A 16,262-nucleotide genomic window follows, 5' to 3' on the forward strand; every position below is an offset into this window, starting at 1 on the left:
CTTCACCCATTTTTTACACAAAGCAGTTTTTCTTCTCTCATGTTGTGTTGGATAAAGACGCCCAGTTCAGCTCCTTCCTGTGCGGACGCCGGTGCGGAGTCCGCTCTGGGACTGTCACACGCAGTGCCGTGAGGAGCCTCTCTGACCACAGCTGCACCACCTCCAGGCGGAGTTTCGGTGAGGAACAGGCCCGGAGTGGAACCGCCGGTGCGGGGCGGGCGACTCCACGAGGCGCCTTCCAGCGCTCACCCTGACTCACACCCCGCGCCCGGCCCGGCCGCCGCCCGAGGAAACACGAGAGGTCGGGGCGAAGGAGGAGGTCGAGGAGGGACTGAGTCCGCGGGGGGGGGGTGGCGTCCCACGCACGGCGCTGACGTCGCGGGGCGGCGCGGGGTGGAAGGTCGTGAGCTCCCGCTCCCTTCCTCACGGCGGCCGGCCGGTCGAGCCGGGACCTCTCGGGACGCCAACATCCGGGTGCCGAGGGGCGCAGGCGCAGTCGCCGCAAACATGGCTGCGGCCGGCCGCCGGCGGTGAGTCCCGCCGCGCCCCTGCACCCCTCGGTGCCTGAGTTTCCCCAGCGGGCGGCGTGGGAGGGGAGCCGCCGGGCGTCTGTGTCGCGGCGTGCCGGTAGGCGGCTTTCCGCGGGTCGGGGCGCGGCGGGCCCGCCGGGGCTGGCGTGGGACCGGCGGCTGCGTCTGCCCGGCTTTTCCTGCGCTCCCTCCGGCCGGTGCGCCGCGGTGGCGTCTCGCCGCGGCCTCCTGGCGCCAGGCCACCCTGGGCGCGGGCCCCCGGGGTCCTGTGGCGGGACCTGCCTCGCCGCGTTCCTGTGGGTCCAGCGGACTTCGCGGCTGCCTCCCGCGGCTCAGTGGTTTCCTTCTGGGCGGCTCTGCGCCGCCTCTGTTGACTTCCGTTTCTATAGAAACGCAGCCAGACTGTGCGGGGACTCCCAGACTGACCCGTGCCCTGGCGCCCTGAGATCGCCGCGCCTTTCCTGGGGTCCATCCTTTTGGCCACGCGTGATCCGTCTTCTGTGCTGCACTTCAGAGTAAGTTGTAGATGACACTTGTCAGACACCTTCCTCTGCTTCGCATGGGTTAGAGTTCAGGATTGTTTCTAATTTTTTAAGGAAAAACTGACTTTCAGTGAAATGCCTAGATCTTCGTGGCATAGTCGGACTGATTTTGACAAAATTACCACCATGGAAAGATCCCTTATTCTTTGCCAATTTAAAAAATGTGGTTGGTAGGAACTAGGCTTGAAAAAATTTTTTTTCAGTATAGAGAATTGAACCCAGGGCCTTGTACATGTTAGGAATGCTCCACTGAGCAGGACCCCAGCCCTAAAAATGTTTTAAGTACCATGCTTTGTTCTTCCCTCCCCTATAACAGGTAAATTATTCTTTTCTTTCTCTCTCTCTCTCTCTCTTTCTTTCTTTTTCTTTTTTTTTTTTTTTTGGTAGTATTGAACCCAAGGGCACTTAACCACTGAACCATATCCCCAGACCTTTTTAGTACTTTTTTTTCGTGGGGGTAGGTACCTGGGATTAAACCCAGGGGCGCTCCACCATTGAGCCACATACCCAGCCCTATTTTTTTGTATTTTATTTAGAGACAGGGTCTCAATGAGTTCCTTAGTGCCTTGCTGTTGCTGAGGTTGGCTTTGAACTTGCAATCCTCTGCCTCAGCCTCCGGAGTGGCTCGGATTACAGGCGTGCACCACTGTGCCCGACTTAGTTTTTATTTTGAGACAGGGTTTTGCTTAGTTACTGAGGCTGGCTTTGAACTTGCAATCCTCCTGCCTCTGCCTCCTGAGCTGCTGGGATTACAAGTGTGCCCCACTGTGCTCCGTGAATTTTACTCTTTTTCTATTGCTTGTTTTCTTTCTACACCTAGCTTTCCTGCCTCCTCCACTCCGTTCCCCCGCCCTTCCCCCCAGTCTTTTATTTTTAAAGTTTTACACCTGCAAAAAAGCTGCAGGAACAGTTTAGTGAACACTTGTAATGTCATCCAGGTTCTCAGGTTATTAACAGTTTACCACATAAGCTTTACTTTTTTACCTTTCTAAAACACATGCACACATGTACTTTTTTGTATTTTACACGTATACAGAGTTGCACAGGCTGGTGTGATACAGGTGAAAATTTATATACACTTACTTTTTAATTTTTATAATTTTTTATTTATTTATTTTTATGTGGTGCTGAGGATCGAACCCAGGGCCTTGCACGTGTGAGGCAAGTGCTCTACCGCTGAGCCATAACCCCAGCCCCACATACACTTACTTATGTTGGCTTTATCACTGAAAGTGTATTGTGGACATCATGACACTTCACCCTGAAATATTTTCACCTGCACTTCCTAAGCACAAGAACATTCTTGAACAAAACTAAAGTGTCGTTGTGACATCCAAGTTCTGTATTATTGGTAAGCAATTTTTGTGTAATGTAAAATCTGCATGTAGCTAAGTTGTTTTTGTATTTGGTTTGAACTAGAATCCAGTCCAGTCCAGTCTCAATGTTAAATTTAGTTTTCATGTCTTTTTAGTTTCCTTCAATCTGTGATCTTATTGTTGTTGCTTTTTCTTTTAAGACATCAACTTTTTTTTTTTTTAAGAGCCAACTGGTTATTTTGTAGTTTGTCCTCTTAGTGTTCAATTGATATTCTCATGATTAAATTCAGGTTCTCCATCTTTCACAGGAAATTAAGTGAAGTCATACCCTTTTTGGTGCGCCACATGAGGAAGAACATGAAGCTGGTTGTGGTCAAACTTTGTCATGTGGTTAAAGACCTGTCTTCCAGGGCTCTCCACCTTTTCCCTATTGTACTTATTAAATCATCCTTGGGGTAACACTTTTAGTAATTAAAAAATTTTTTTTAATACGTGTTTTTAGTTTCTGATGGGTCTTTATTTTATTCATTTATTTATATGAGGTTCTGAGAAGCAAACAATGCCTCACACATGCTAGGCATGCACTCTGCCACTAAGCCACAACCCCATCCTCAATAATTGTTATTTTTTAATTTATGGTAGGTTATTTATTCTTTTTATTTATTTATTTTTATTATAGTTGTAGGCGGACAGCATGCCTTTATTTGTTTAGTTTTTTATGCTGTGCTAAGGATCGAACCCATTGCCTCACACATAGTGGACAGCGCTCTGCCACTGAGCTACAGCCCCAGCTCATGTTATTCATTCATATATAGTCATATGTTTCAAATCTTTTTTATATGTTTAGTGCTTTTTGTGTATTAAGACTCTTCATCCTGGGGCTGGGGCTGTGGCTTAGCAGTAGAGTGCTTGTCTAGCATGTGTGAGGTGCTGGATTCGATCCTTAGCACCATGTTAAAAAAAATGAATAAATAAAATAAAGGTATCATGTCCAACTACAACTAAAAAATAATTTTTTTTTTTAAAGAGAGAGTGAGAGAGGAGAGAGAGAGAGAGAGAGAGAGAATTTTTTTAATATTTATTTTTTAGTTCACGGCGGACACAACATCTTTGTTGGTATGTGGTGCTGAGGATCGAACCCGGGCCGCACGCATGCCAGGCGAGCGCGCTACCGCTTGAGCCACATCCCCAGCCCTCACTTTCTTAATGACATTCTTTGAAGCATAAAAGCTTTTAATTTTCATGTAATGCAATTTGTTAACTTTTGAGTCTTTCTTTTTTGTTCCTGTTGTTGCTTACACTTTTGGTATTATAGCAACTTTTCCAAAGAAATCAAAAGAAAAACTAGGTGTTAGGGCCTAGTTTTTATTTAGAATTTATGCCTGTGATCTTTTCTAAGATTTGTATTGTTTTATCTCTTTATTGAGACGTGTGATCCATCTTAATTTTTGTGTGATGTGCACTCTTTTTTTTAATCAATATTTTTATTTGTTTATTTTTATGTGGTGCTGGGGATTGAACTCAGGGTTTCATGTGTTCAAGGCAAGTGCTCTACCGCTGAGCTACAACCCCAGCCCATGTTTTTCAAACATTTTTTTAGTTGGGCACGATACTTTATTTTGTTTATTTTTATGTGGTGCTGAGGATCGAACCCAGTGCCTTATGTGTGCTAGACGAGCGCTCTACCACTGAGCCACAACCCCAGCCCCCATTGCACTGTTTTTGATGAGTATTTTGCCCTGTGCTTCTCACCATCTTTATATATATATATATATTTGTTGATGGAACTTTATTTATTAATTTATTTATATGTGGTGCTGAAAATCGAACCCACTGTCTCACACATGCTAGGCAAGTGCTCTTCTACTGAGCTAAAATCCTAGCCCCCCTCACTATATATATTTTTTTTTTAAATTTATCTTTATGTGGTGGTGAACATCAAACCCAGTGCCTCATATGGGCTAGGCAAGCACTCCACCACTGGGCCACTACCCTAGCCCTGCCCTTCACCATCTTGAAAGGCATTTTACAGGTAGTGTTAAATATCCATATAACTGAAAAAGTTCCAAAGCTCTAAGTTCATGCAAGGAAAGTGTTTGTTTTTAAAAACACCTGTTTCTGTTTGGATATGTCATCTAGAAGACATAGGAACAGTCAGGTGCTAGAGAATATGTGTTAATCTTCTGTAAAGTTGGATTAGATGAAGGAGCAGGTGCTGCCGGGGAACAAAACTTAAACCTCCCTAGGTGTATTACAAAGTCATTAAAAAAGTAACTCAGTAAGGCTTGTGAATGGAGATATGTAGTACCCAAATAGTGCAATTTGTTGACTTTTTAGGTAGATGAGGATGGTACCTCTGTGGAAACAGCTCTTGGCACATAGGACTCGAGGCATCCCAGGATGTCTTACCCACAGGGCAGGGTCGGTCTCCCTGTGTCTTACCTAAGCAGCACGGTTCTCCAGCTTTGAAGTCCCACAGGGCTGAGACAATGCTCATGTGCTTTTTTTGGGGGGGCGGGGGTGGAACCTAGGGCTTTGTGTGTGCTAGGCAAGCACTTTACCATTGAGCCACACCACAGCCCAGCATCCTGTGTATACAAAGATTTGGATTAAACTTCTCCAGTGGTAATGGATAAGAGGACAGGTTGGTTAGGGAAAGAATCAGCAATACTAGGGTCTCCAGACAAGTATGTACAGTGTCAGAGGAGGAGTAGGAAATAGAGAGCCCCCAAATATGTGAACAACATTGTGATGAGTTTTAAACAACATTATTTTTGCCATTGTACTGCCAAAAGTATATAAATGTATGGGAGGGGGCTGGGGAGTAGCTCAGGGGGAGAGCACTTGCCTAGCACATGTGAGGCACTGGGTTCGAGCTCAGCATCACATAAAATAAATAAATAAATAAAACAAAGGTATTGTGTCCACTTACAACTATAAAAAAATTTAAAAAATAAATATGTGGGAGGGCAACAATGTAAGATATTTTTAAGACAATCTTAATTTATGAAGTTCAGTAAGATTCTTGCATGAATTGCCTTAATGTAATGCCATTATCCTTAATCTGTCCTAATGTCTTCTATATACTTGTGATGATTTGTTACTTCACTGTGGAACTCAGGTCCTTGTCATCTGAGAATGGCTTAGTTGGTTTAGACTGCTGTAGGAAAATGTCATAAACTCTATGTCTTATGAACAACAAAGTTTTGTTTCTTAGAGATCTGGGGACTAGGAGGTCCAAGATCAAGGCAACAGAGGCCTTGGTGTTGGGTGAGGGTCTGCGTTCTGGGTCCTTGCTTGTCCTCATGTGGTAGAAGGTGGGTAATGGAGCTCTCTGGGGCTGCTGCTTTTTTCTATGACACAGTTTATATATTTCAAATGGACAAAAAAAATTTGTTTTATTTACAGTAACCTAAGATAAATTGCCTTTGTGAGCTTTCTTTCCAGACCTTGAGATCTATAAGACATATCTAGAAAATTTACTATTGTGGAAAATGAAGACTGCCTGTAGTTTTTTTTTTTTTTCCTTCACAAATGGCTGTAACACTATCCTTTTGGTTCAGGGACTTATTATTTTCTTTAGGCATCATTAAGTCCTGCAACTCTTACAGAATAACTTTGACGATATATAAATTCTGTCATTTTGCTAGCCAGTTCTTGGGTCTATCACTCAATGAGAACCTTTAACTCCATTCAAATTTACTTTTATTACTGAAAGGTGAGTGACTCACCCAAGATGGAGATGCAGCCAAGAGATTTATTGGGGGGCTGCCCAAAGGGAAAGAAAAGGAGAGGCAGAGAGAGAGCAGAGAGAGGAGAGGAGGAGGGCAGAGAGAAAGAGAGCAAAGGAAGAGAGCAGAGAGAAAGAGAAAGAGAGAGAGGAGAGAAAGAAGAGGAAGAGGGCAGAGAGCGTGAGCTTGCAAGCTTTGGCTTAAGAAGGGTTGCCTAGGCGATGTGGCTGGTGCTGATTGGCAGGGTGACTCAGGAACAGCGTGCAGATACCGTGTCCTGTGGGGATGGGTCGAGAAAACTTGAATTTGGCGTCCTTTGGCTTGGTGCTCTTTGGAGAGGAGAGAGAGGGGTAAGGGATTCCGTGATGTTCTCGCGAGATGGAAACTTAATTTTAGTGGGGAGTCTCTCACACACCCAATATTAGAAATCTTACAGAAGGGATTGATTTTGAGTATTTAGGCCCACATTTCTATTTTAAGGCTTTAGTTTTCATGAACAGTTCTTGGAGGCCCAATTATCCCCGTCTGTCCTTCCTCCCTTCCTTCCTCCCTTCCTCCCTCCCTTCCTTCCTCCCTCCCTCCCTCCCTCCCTTCCTTCCTTCCTTCCTTCCTTCCTTCCTTCCTTCCTTCCTTCCTTCCTTCCTTCCTTCCTTCTTTCACGAACCCAAGACACTCAACCACTGAGCCACATCCCCAGCCCTTTTAAGATATATTTTATTTAGGGCAGGGTCTTGCTGAGTTGCTTAGGGCCTTGCTAATTTGCTGAGGCTGGCTTTGAACTCGCAATCCTCCTGCCTCAGCCTCCCTAGCTGCTTGGGATTCCAAGTGTGCACCTCTACGCCTGGCATCCCTCTCCATCTTGTGTCATGTCTTCATCATCTTCTAGACCTCAGCTAACTGGGCCATCTCCTACTTCTTTCTGGTATTCTATTTCTTCCAACAGTTGGAAATTTCAAGGAACTTTACTCCTGAGCCAGTGGTGGTTGCCATTTTGTGTCCTTGGGGATTTTTTTATAAGGATGTCAATCCCCCCCCTTTTTTTTGGTATTAGGGGCATTTAACCACTGAGATAGATGCCTAGCCTTTTTATTATTTGAGATAGGGTCTTGCTAGGATGCTTAGGGCATTGCTGAATTGCTGAAGCTGGCCTTAAATTTGGAATCCTCCTGCTTCAGCCTACTGCGCTGGATACAGGCATATGCTGTTGTGCTGGATGTCAGTCTCATTCCTGAGAGCTGCACCCTCATGATCCATTTGCCTCCCCCAAAGCTCTACCTTCTAATACCATAACGTTGAAGATGGGATTTCAGTATGACTTTTGGAAAGGGTGACATTCAAGTCCAGGCAAAAGATGTAGCTGAAATGGCTACTTATCATCAAGGAGTGAGAATTCATTGTGAGGAATGAGTCTGTTGAGGGCAATATCTGGATTTGTTGTAAGCTTCCTTCTACATGAAGGAACTTCCCCTGGTGTCTTAGAACACAGTGCAGGAACCATCCGTGAATGACACGAGGATCTTCTCTCGATATAGTAGCCAGGGAGATTTAGGGTTGACATTGCGAAGTATCCATGGCTCTCCTGCGGCAATCGACTGCCCAATGCACATGACCTTTATCTCTGCTCTGTGAGGAAGATCCCTCTTAGTAGCTCCGGAGATGGACGTAACCCATTGGGAATTGAACACCTTTAGCCTTTTTTGGTGAAGAACATTCTGTGGAAGGCCTTTGATGTTTCCCAATATAAATAAAGCAGGCACGGGCTCCATTTTGGCCAGAGTCTAGAAGCTTGATCCATCTGATTGGCTTACTCATCCTGCCCCTGCTTTTGAAACTACTTTCTGTGTCCTCTGTTGTTTTTCCACCATTCTATTTTTTCTAGCTTTTATTTCTCATCCAGCCTATTCCACCAAGGGGAACCCCATTTCCAACACCTACATTGGACGTGGGCAAGAACCTAGTACTATGGTACCTAAGTGCCCAGGTTGCTGGTCCACAGAATGGTCAAGGGGTGGTGATATTGTGGTGTAGGGATCAAACCCTGAGCTTCACACATGCTAGGCAAGTGCTCTGCCACTGAGCTACTTCCCTGAACCAGTCAATTGTATTTTTACCTCAGAATCTTTTGTTTCTTTTTTTTTTTTTTTTAAAGAGAGAGAGAGAGAGAGAGAGAGAGAGAGAGAGAGAATTTTTAATATTTATTTATTTTTTAGTTCTCGGCGGACACAACATCTTTGTTGGTATGTGGTGCTGAGGATCGAACCCGGGCCGCACGCATGCCAGGCGAGCGCGCTACCGCTTGAGCCACATCCCCAGCCCAGAATCTTTTGTTTCTGAAAATTCCCTTCGGGAGGTGATATTGTCCTGTGTGTGCTGGCTTATCTCCTCTTTTAGACTGTACTTGTGAACCTGCCCTCAAGGTGAGGGGTGTGCTCTGGAGCCCTATTTTCACAGGATGACCAGAGGCTGCACAGGCCCCTGTGCATCAGGAAGGCAGGAGGCACGCTGGGTGGGAGCAGCAGCTGTGAGCATGGTTCCCCGAGCAGCGGGCCCCTCCATGGCATGGTTTAAAGCTGTGGGCAGAGTAGGTGCCTGAGCTTGGTTTGGCTTCCAAGTGAATTAGGGTAGTGCTCACTCAGTTTGGTGTTCCTACTTAAGAGTTTTTGGGCAGGGTGTGGTGGCACACACCTGAAATCCCAGCGGTTTGAGAGGCTAAGGCAGGGGGATCACAAGTTCAAGGCCCACATCAACAATTTAGTGAGGCCCTCAGCCGTTTAGTAAAACGCTGTCTCAAAATAAAAATTTAAAAAGTAAGGGCTGGGATTGTGGCTCAGTGGTAGAGCACTCACCTAGCATGTGTGAAGCACTGGGTTTGATCCTCAGCACCACATAAAAATGAAATAAAAACATTGAGTGTCCACCTACAACTAATATATATATATATATATATATATATATATATATATATATATATATATATATATAAATAAATAAAAAGTTCGAGAGGTGTGGATCAGTGTTAAAGGGTTCCTGGGTTTAATCCCTGGTACTGCCCCTGAAAAAAACAAACAAAAATGTTTGTAGTTCAAGCTTTCATTAAATACGCTTTGAATTTGAGTTGAAGATGTCTGTTATTTAATTGGAACATCTTGCCTCTGAGTTGGGGAGGTCTCCTGCAATTGCTTTTTGAAAGTGCTCAGGTGTAGGGAGCTGCCTTCCACTTCAGGTGGTGATATGAGCAGTTGCATTGGCAGGTCTTCTCATGCTTCATGTTCTTGCATTCCTGAGAGCAATGCAGCTGTGCTATTTAGGGACTTTCCACTGTTTCTTGATCAAATCTGCGTTTCACAACAAATATTATATATGTACCACTTCTTGCACTTTCCTTGTGGTCACTTCTTGCCAAAGTCTTTCCCCCACTGTTTCTCAAATGTATTTATTTATTTGTTAGACATGGGCACAATATCTTTATTTTGTTTATTTTTATGTGGTGCTGAGGATCGAACCCAGGGTCTCTCACGTGCGAAATGAGCACTCTACCACTGAGCCACAACCCAGCCCTCTCAAATTTAATAATTAATATTTTATGTCATTTGCTTTGCCATTTTTATTTATATTTTTGAGATAGTGTCTTGCTATGGTAATAGTGTTTCTATTTTGAGATGGGGTCTCACTAAGTTGGCCTCAAACTTTTGATTCTCCTGCCTCGACCACTTTGTCATTTTTAAGTATGAGAAATAAGACATTACACGTCAAGTCCTAATCCCCTTGAGTCCCTACTACCACAGGCAAAAATAAGTAATGTGCATTTGTTTAACCTATTTTTGTTTTTACTCCTTGGTATATCTTGAGAAATATTTTTCTGTAAAATATCTTTTTTACTTCTGACACATAGCCATTGAACGTATTCATGGAGTGCAGTGTAACATTTCTTGCAAATCTTAATGTTGAACAGTGAGCTTAGTAACCTTCATTTTTCTCCTTTTTTTTTTAGTCAAGCAATTTTAATAGGTTAATTGTAATCAGTAAAAGCACAAGTAACACAAAAGGCTTGAATTTCATATCTTTAACAACTTTTCATAGTCCTTACTGGAAGGTGTTGAGGAAGGGACCCACGCTTTTTTGGCTTTCTTGGTTTATGACCACAATCAGCAAATGTTCCACGTGTGCCTAGAAGGCATCTGGCTCTGATGAATGCGTGCTCCTCATCCCAGTGTGATCAGGCTGGCTGTGTACATTCTCTCCTGCTTATCCCCATTCCGTTTTTTTTTTTTTTTTTTGAATTTCCATTTCTGAGAGCATCTCACTGTGGTTGGATTAGGTTATCTCCCTGCATTCTGGGTGAGACTTTTGCTCTGTGTTTTGCTGCGTTTTCTAGGTGTTCTGTTGCCCTGTGATCCTTGCTGGATGTCTGTTTGCTTGTCAAGGGATACAGGGCCCTTCCTTGGTTGGCTTTGCCTGTTCCACCCTGATGCTTTTGTCTTCTGTGTCTTTCTGCTTTGGTGTTTCTGTTATAAACTGTTCAAGAGAGTTGTTCTGTCCCGTTAAGGCTGTTCGCATTTACTGTTATTGGCGATATCATACTTCTTACCTTTTATTTAGCCTGTTTTAATTGTGCTCTTTGAACCCTGTATCAGCTGCTCCTGAATTGATCTGGCTTTCTTATTATTCTTCCTTCCACAAGGGTTTTTGTACTTCAGTGCTATTGACATTTGGGGTTGGGCCATTTCCTGTTGTGAGGACCATCCTGTGCATCACAGGACATTCATCAGCGCCCCTGGCCTCTGCCCCTAGATGCTAGAAGCCCTAGTCTTGATGTCAGAAGCATTTCCCAAGACTGCCAAGTGTCTTCTGGGGACAGAGCCTTCTTCAGGTGAAATCCACTACCTAGTCTGGGGATGGAGCTCAGTGGTAGAGTGCTTTTGTCTGGCATGTGTGAGACCCTATGTTCAACCCCAACACTGCCCGACACACACACACCAAGCTCCCTCTGGGCTTGGAAGTTTTGTATCACGCTTACTCTTTTATTTTTGACAAGCTGTAACAGGAATCAGAGAAATCTCAAGGACTTTGTCTCCATTTTCCCTTGTCAGAGGCAACAAGCCACTGCCGCCCACCACCCTCTGGCTAACCCTAAATTGTTGGCACTGCAATCCCATCTCCCTCTCTCCCTTCTGGGTTTTTCCTGATGAATAGCACTTCTCCATTCCTTTGGCCAGTGTCCTTGGAGTTCAGTTCTGTCTTTGCTTTTCTGACTCTGCCCTTATCTCATTAACTCTGGGTTCCTAATTGCTATGGGGTGATCTGTGGCAGTAGTTCCCACTGTTTCCTGGTGCTGTGTCTGGCCCTCTGACCATCTCCACAGGCTTGGCTGATTCACGTCTTCCTACCTATAATTCTTGCTTGTTGAGTCTGAGATGCCTAAATGGAATTGCTGGATGGGGGTTTTGCCCATTTTGTTGTTTTGTTTCTTATGAGACATCTCTTCAGTTGCCCAGGCGGGCCTGGGACTTGTGCTTCTCCTACCTCAGTGTTCTCAGTAGCTGGGATCACAAGTAGGTACTACTGTGTCAGCTTTTCATGTCTTGTTTTAACCGCTGCTACCAAATTATCCTGACAAGCTGACTGACCACTTTATATGCCTTTTGATTTCTCATGTGACCTGCATGAGTTTTGTATTGTCACATTTTTTCTTTTGCTTATGTGAAATATACATATATTGTGGTCTTAAAGTTACAGTTTGTAATTGCTCAAATATCATTGACAGAGAGAATGAGCAGGTATATTCCTTTACTCTCTAGGAAGTACTTCTTGGTAGCCGTTTTTTTTTGTTTGTTTGTTTGTTTTTGTTTTTGTGCTGTTCTGTTTGAGTTTTTTTTTTTTAAATAGATTTTGGGCATTAAATCCTTTGTCACTTTTATATTTTATAATATTTTCTATCCATCTGCCACTTTTGTCTTTTTTTGTTTTTTTGTTTGTTTGTTTGTTTTTGTTCAGGGCCACTTAACGACTGAGCCACATCCCTGCCCTTTTATGTATCTTATTTGGAGACAGGGTCTGGCTGAGTTGCTTAAGGCCTTGCTGAGTTGCTGAGGCTAGCTTTGAACTTGTGAACCTTCTGCCTCATCCTCTCCAGCTGCTGGGATTATAGGTATGGGCCACTGCACCCTGCCTGTGTTGTCTTTTATTGTGTGGAAATTTTAAATATTGATGTCAGATTTTTTTCTCATTTTACCTCTCCCTTGCACAGATGTGAATTTTAAAAAGAAAACAAGTGAAAATACATATCCATCTATCCCATCACTGTTTTCTATTTCTCTTTCAGATACAGGTTTGTGTGCTTTACTCTGTCTTTTTCTTTTCAGCTTGGGACATGAGATTGGAAGCATCAGTCCAGAATGTTCCTGAGGACCTACTATCCTGTGACACAGACATGGAAGGTCCCACAAGGGAGGCCCCCTGCTTCTCCGTTCCAAGTGGCGGTTGGGACTGTGAGAGCCACGAGAAACACTTGAGACAGTCTGCTTTAACTCAGGAGAAGCCAGTGGCTCAGGAAGTAGTCTGTGAATATCTTGGTTTTGGGGAGCATTTGAGTGCAAGTTCAGGCTGTTTGCCACCTCAGAGAGTGCCCGCCACAAACGGTTTCCATGAATGTGATTCAGATGTTGAGATTTTGGATTGTGGAAGAACGTATAGCCATTCCCTGGATGTCACTCAGTGTGGAAGAGGTCACATGAGAGAGAAGCCCCATAAATACCCAGGAAATGTTAAGTCTTTCAACCATTTTACTCTCCTTGGTGACCAAAAACTGATGAAAAGGGGCAGGAAACCTTATCAAGGGAAGGATGTTGGGGACATCTTTGCTCTGAGCTCATCTCTTCATGGAAGCAAAAGTTGTCCCATGGAGAAACCATATAAATGCACTGAATGTGACAAATGCTTCAGACGGAACTCATCCCTTGTTTTGCATCACCGAACTCACACTGGAGAGAAGCCATATGCCTGTAATGAGTGTGGAAAATCCTTCTCCAAGAACTACAACCTGATTGTGCATCAGAGGATCCATACAGGAGAGAAGCCCTATAAATGCTCTAAATGTGGGAAAGCTTTTAGTGATGGGTCAGCTCTGACACAGCACCAGAGGATCCACACAGGCGAGAGACCTTATGAGTGTCTAGAATGTGGTAAGACATTCAACCGAAACTCATCCCTGATTTTGCATCAAAGAACTCATACAGGGGAAAAGCCATATAGATGTAATGAGTGTGGGAAACCCTTTACTGACATCTCCCACCTCACTGTACATCTCAGAATCCACACTGGTGAGAAGCCCTACGAGTGTAGCAAATGTGGAAAGGCTTTCCGAGATGGCTCATACCTCACTCAGCACGAGAGGACTCATACCGGAGAGAAGCCCTTTGAGTGTTTGGAGTGTGGGAAATCCTTCAACCGCAATTCCCACCTCATTGTGCATCAAAAAATCCATTCTGGGGAGAAACCCTACGAATGTAAAGAGTGTGGGAAAACGTTCATTGAGAGTGCATACCTCATCAGGCACCAGAGGATTCATACTGGGGAGAAGCCCTATGGGTGTAATCAATGTCAGAAACTTTTCAGGAACATTGCTGGCCTCATCCGGCACCAGAGGACTCATACTGGTGAGAAACCCTATGAGTGTAATCAGTGTGGCAAGGCTTTCAGGGATAGCTCCTGTCTGACCAAGCACCAGAGAATTCACACCAAGGAGACTCCATACCAGTGTGTAGAATGTGGAAAGTCTTTCAAGCAGAACTCTCACTTATCAGTACATCAGAGACTCCATGACAGGGAGGGTCCCAGCCAGTGTCCTCAGTGTGGGAAAATGTTCAGAAGAAGTGCATCCCTTGTCCGACATCAGAGAGCACACCCTAAAGACCAGCCTGTATAAACATAGTGGATGCTGGGCCACAATTCTCTCAGCTTAGTGTGATGGCACCATTCCCTGGTCAGTAGAGAAGAATCCTCAGAGCTACCAGAGAATTGATGGACAAGCCATTCCCTAGCCCTGTTACATCTGTTAGTGGTGAATCTCCTGGAGAAAATACTGGATGATGATAAATGGGGAAGAGTGCTTCAGGAATGACTGAGCCTATGCAGAACATGGTAGTGTGACACTGGAATAAAAAATCGGGGAATGTCAGCAAGACAGTTCCCAAAGAGATCCACCCCTTTCACATGAGGATACTCACACTGGGAAGAGCCTGTGTGAGTCCAACAAGCAATCCCTAGGAAGAATCCTGTGAGAATGAATGTTCACTTCATGTACATGAGCACCTGGATATTAACCTGTGTGATCAGAAAGAGAAACTTTGGCAGGAGCTCATGCTGAGCTTTTGTATCAGCAAAGACACGCTGGTGAGCCATCCCATACACTGCTCCACCTGCAGCAGCCACAGGATTGCAGTTAAACTTTGATGTGTGAATGAGCCAGAGTACTGCCAGAATGCTAAGGACTCCTTAGAAGGGGAACTGGACCAAGGAGGTGCTGGTAGACAAGGAAGTCATCCCTTTTAAGACTACAGCAGGCTCTTCTGTGATGGATGTCTGTTGAGGAAACATGGTCCATTGCATTGGTGTTGAAACAAGATCCCCAGCTGTCGGGTTTGCATACCCATTCCCACACACACCATTGTTACCCCTGGAGGCCATTTCCCATTCATTCCTTTCAGCCACTCTGAATAATTATAGAGGTTTTGTTGCTATGTTGAAAATGATTATGATGTTTCAAAAAGAAGGTGTAAGAGATTTATTATCCTTACAGTCCACGTAAAGATATGTGTGCATATGGATGTAGATTAGAAGTAGATGTTGGAGAAATAAACAAATGGCTTTGTTAGAGGATTGGAATTGTGTCTGGGCTTTTTTCTCTGTTACAGATCATCAATAATTTGATAATGAGATAAAAGGAAAGCCGAGAGGATGTGAATTTGGGGTTTCTTGGGCCTTCTTTGCCAGTGGGGACTAGATTAGGGCTGTGGAAGCTGTAGGATTAGGTGTGCATCCAGGAATAAGCATCTCTGGAATCTGCATTCCTCAGCTTAGGTAGGAGAATCATTTTCTTCCTTGGGACATGGATAGAATGGGTTTGTCGTTATGGAGGAGAGCATGGGTCTCAGGGAACAGGAGAGCAAAGAAAATTCTGGAACAGGCAACCTTGTAGAGGTGGCTAGCTTCTTGACACAGTTGCAATGTCCTGAGTGGATCCTTTGGAATTTTGCCTTCCCCTGTCTTCTCTGGCCCCTGTGAAGGAAGAGTCTGGGTAAAAGCTGCTCTGAGCTTAGCTGTGAGTTATATGAATTAGAAACCTGGTCAGGCATTTCAGGCGTCTCCATAGGTACCCTTCCCTAAGGGGAAGAGCCATCAGATAGCCCCAAAATTTGGTATGAGGGTGGCCTAGTCCCCACCTGCCTTCAGTGCTGCCTGTCCTGTAGCTTCATGAAGATTGACTGGTTAATATGTATAGGTGTCCCTTTGTTTCTACCAAGATGGTCTTTCTATATTGTGGTCAACGAGTGCATAAGAAATCCTGACCCTTAAGTCTGTTGCAGTTAAAGTCTGAGCTACCATCTCAAGATGGAGTGTCCTTGCAAATGCATTGTGGTGGGCCCATGCTTTCTAACGTGTGGCATGTAAACTCTCCCCAGGCAATGGTGACTGATGGAAGAAGTGTCCCATGATACTGGGGGGCTTGACCCTCCAACACTGACCGTGGGGAGCTTGAGGGTGCAGAGAAACCCCTCCAGAGACAGTTTTAGAGAACAGTGTCTGATTTATTACACAGCAACAATAGCTTTTATAATGGGTATGTGCCAGTTTACATATAACAGTCATGATAGTCCAGAGGTGATACATACATATCATCTTACAGAATTCAGGACATCAAGAGATCAGAAACTGCCACAAAGCCGGACCCTGAACCAGCAGGGGAATCACACCTTGTCAAAGGAGCAAGGAAACTGCTTGCCAGGTTCTGACAGCACTTTGTCCCAAAACCGCATTCTATGTTAGGACTTGCCTGCTGCACAATGAGCAAGATAAACATTCCTCCATGAGAGTCTACAGTTAGGCCCTGAAGCACCATTATGCTCACCCCATCAAGTCCATGCC

General features: G+C 44.5%; 1 protein-coding gene and 1 pseudogene across 5 annotated transcripts; one reads left to right on the plus strand and one right to left on the minus strand.

Annotated features, from left to right (window-relative positions):
• The first annotated feature begins 332 nt into the window (after positions 1–332).
• On the plus strand, positions 333–14,987 carry Znf329 (zinc finger protein 329). 5 transcript variants are annotated; one of them, XR_003299972.2, is made up of 4 exons: positions 389–530; positions 920–1,045; positions 2,205–2,423; positions 2,697–2,883. XR_003299972.2 is itself a non-coding variant. In XM_026379740.2 (3 exons), exon 3 carries the CDS (start codon positions 12,490–12,492, stop codon positions 14,041–14,043), a length of 1,554 nt encoding a protein of 517 aa, XP_026235525.1. In that variant the 5' UTR covers positions 333–530; positions 920–1,045; positions 12,482–12,489; the 3' UTR covers positions 14,044–14,987. The 5 variants fall into 5 exon arrangements, 3 of the variants coding, with proteins under 3 accessions (XP_026235525.1, XP_026235526.1, XP_026235527.1); XM_026379740.2 differs by lacking the exons at positions 2,205–2,423; positions 2,697–2,883 and adding an exon at positions 12,482–14,987 and having other exon boundaries at positions 333–530; XR_013342442.1 differs by lacking the exon at positions 2,205–2,423 and having other exon boundaries at positions 406–530.
• On the minus strand, positions 5,917–7,109 carry LOC113175467 (ubiquitin-conjugating enzyme E2 variant 1 pseudogene; annotated as a pseudogene).
• Positions 14,988–16,262: the final 1,275 nt, after the last annotated feature.

This window comes from Urocitellus parryii, chromosome 15, assembly GCF_045843805.1.
Source record: "Urocitellus parryii isolate mUroPar1 chromosome 15, mUroPar1.hap1, whole genome shotgun sequence".
NCBI classification, from domain to species: Eukaryota; Metazoa; Chordata; class Mammalia; order Rodentia; family Sciuridae; genus Urocitellus; species Urocitellus parryii.

Excerpts from the sequence above, each read along its gene's own strand:
- Znf329 (XM_026379740.2), top strand. The coding sequence starts at position 12,490 with ATGAGATTGGAAGCATCAGTCCAGAATGTTCCTGAGGACCTACTATCC.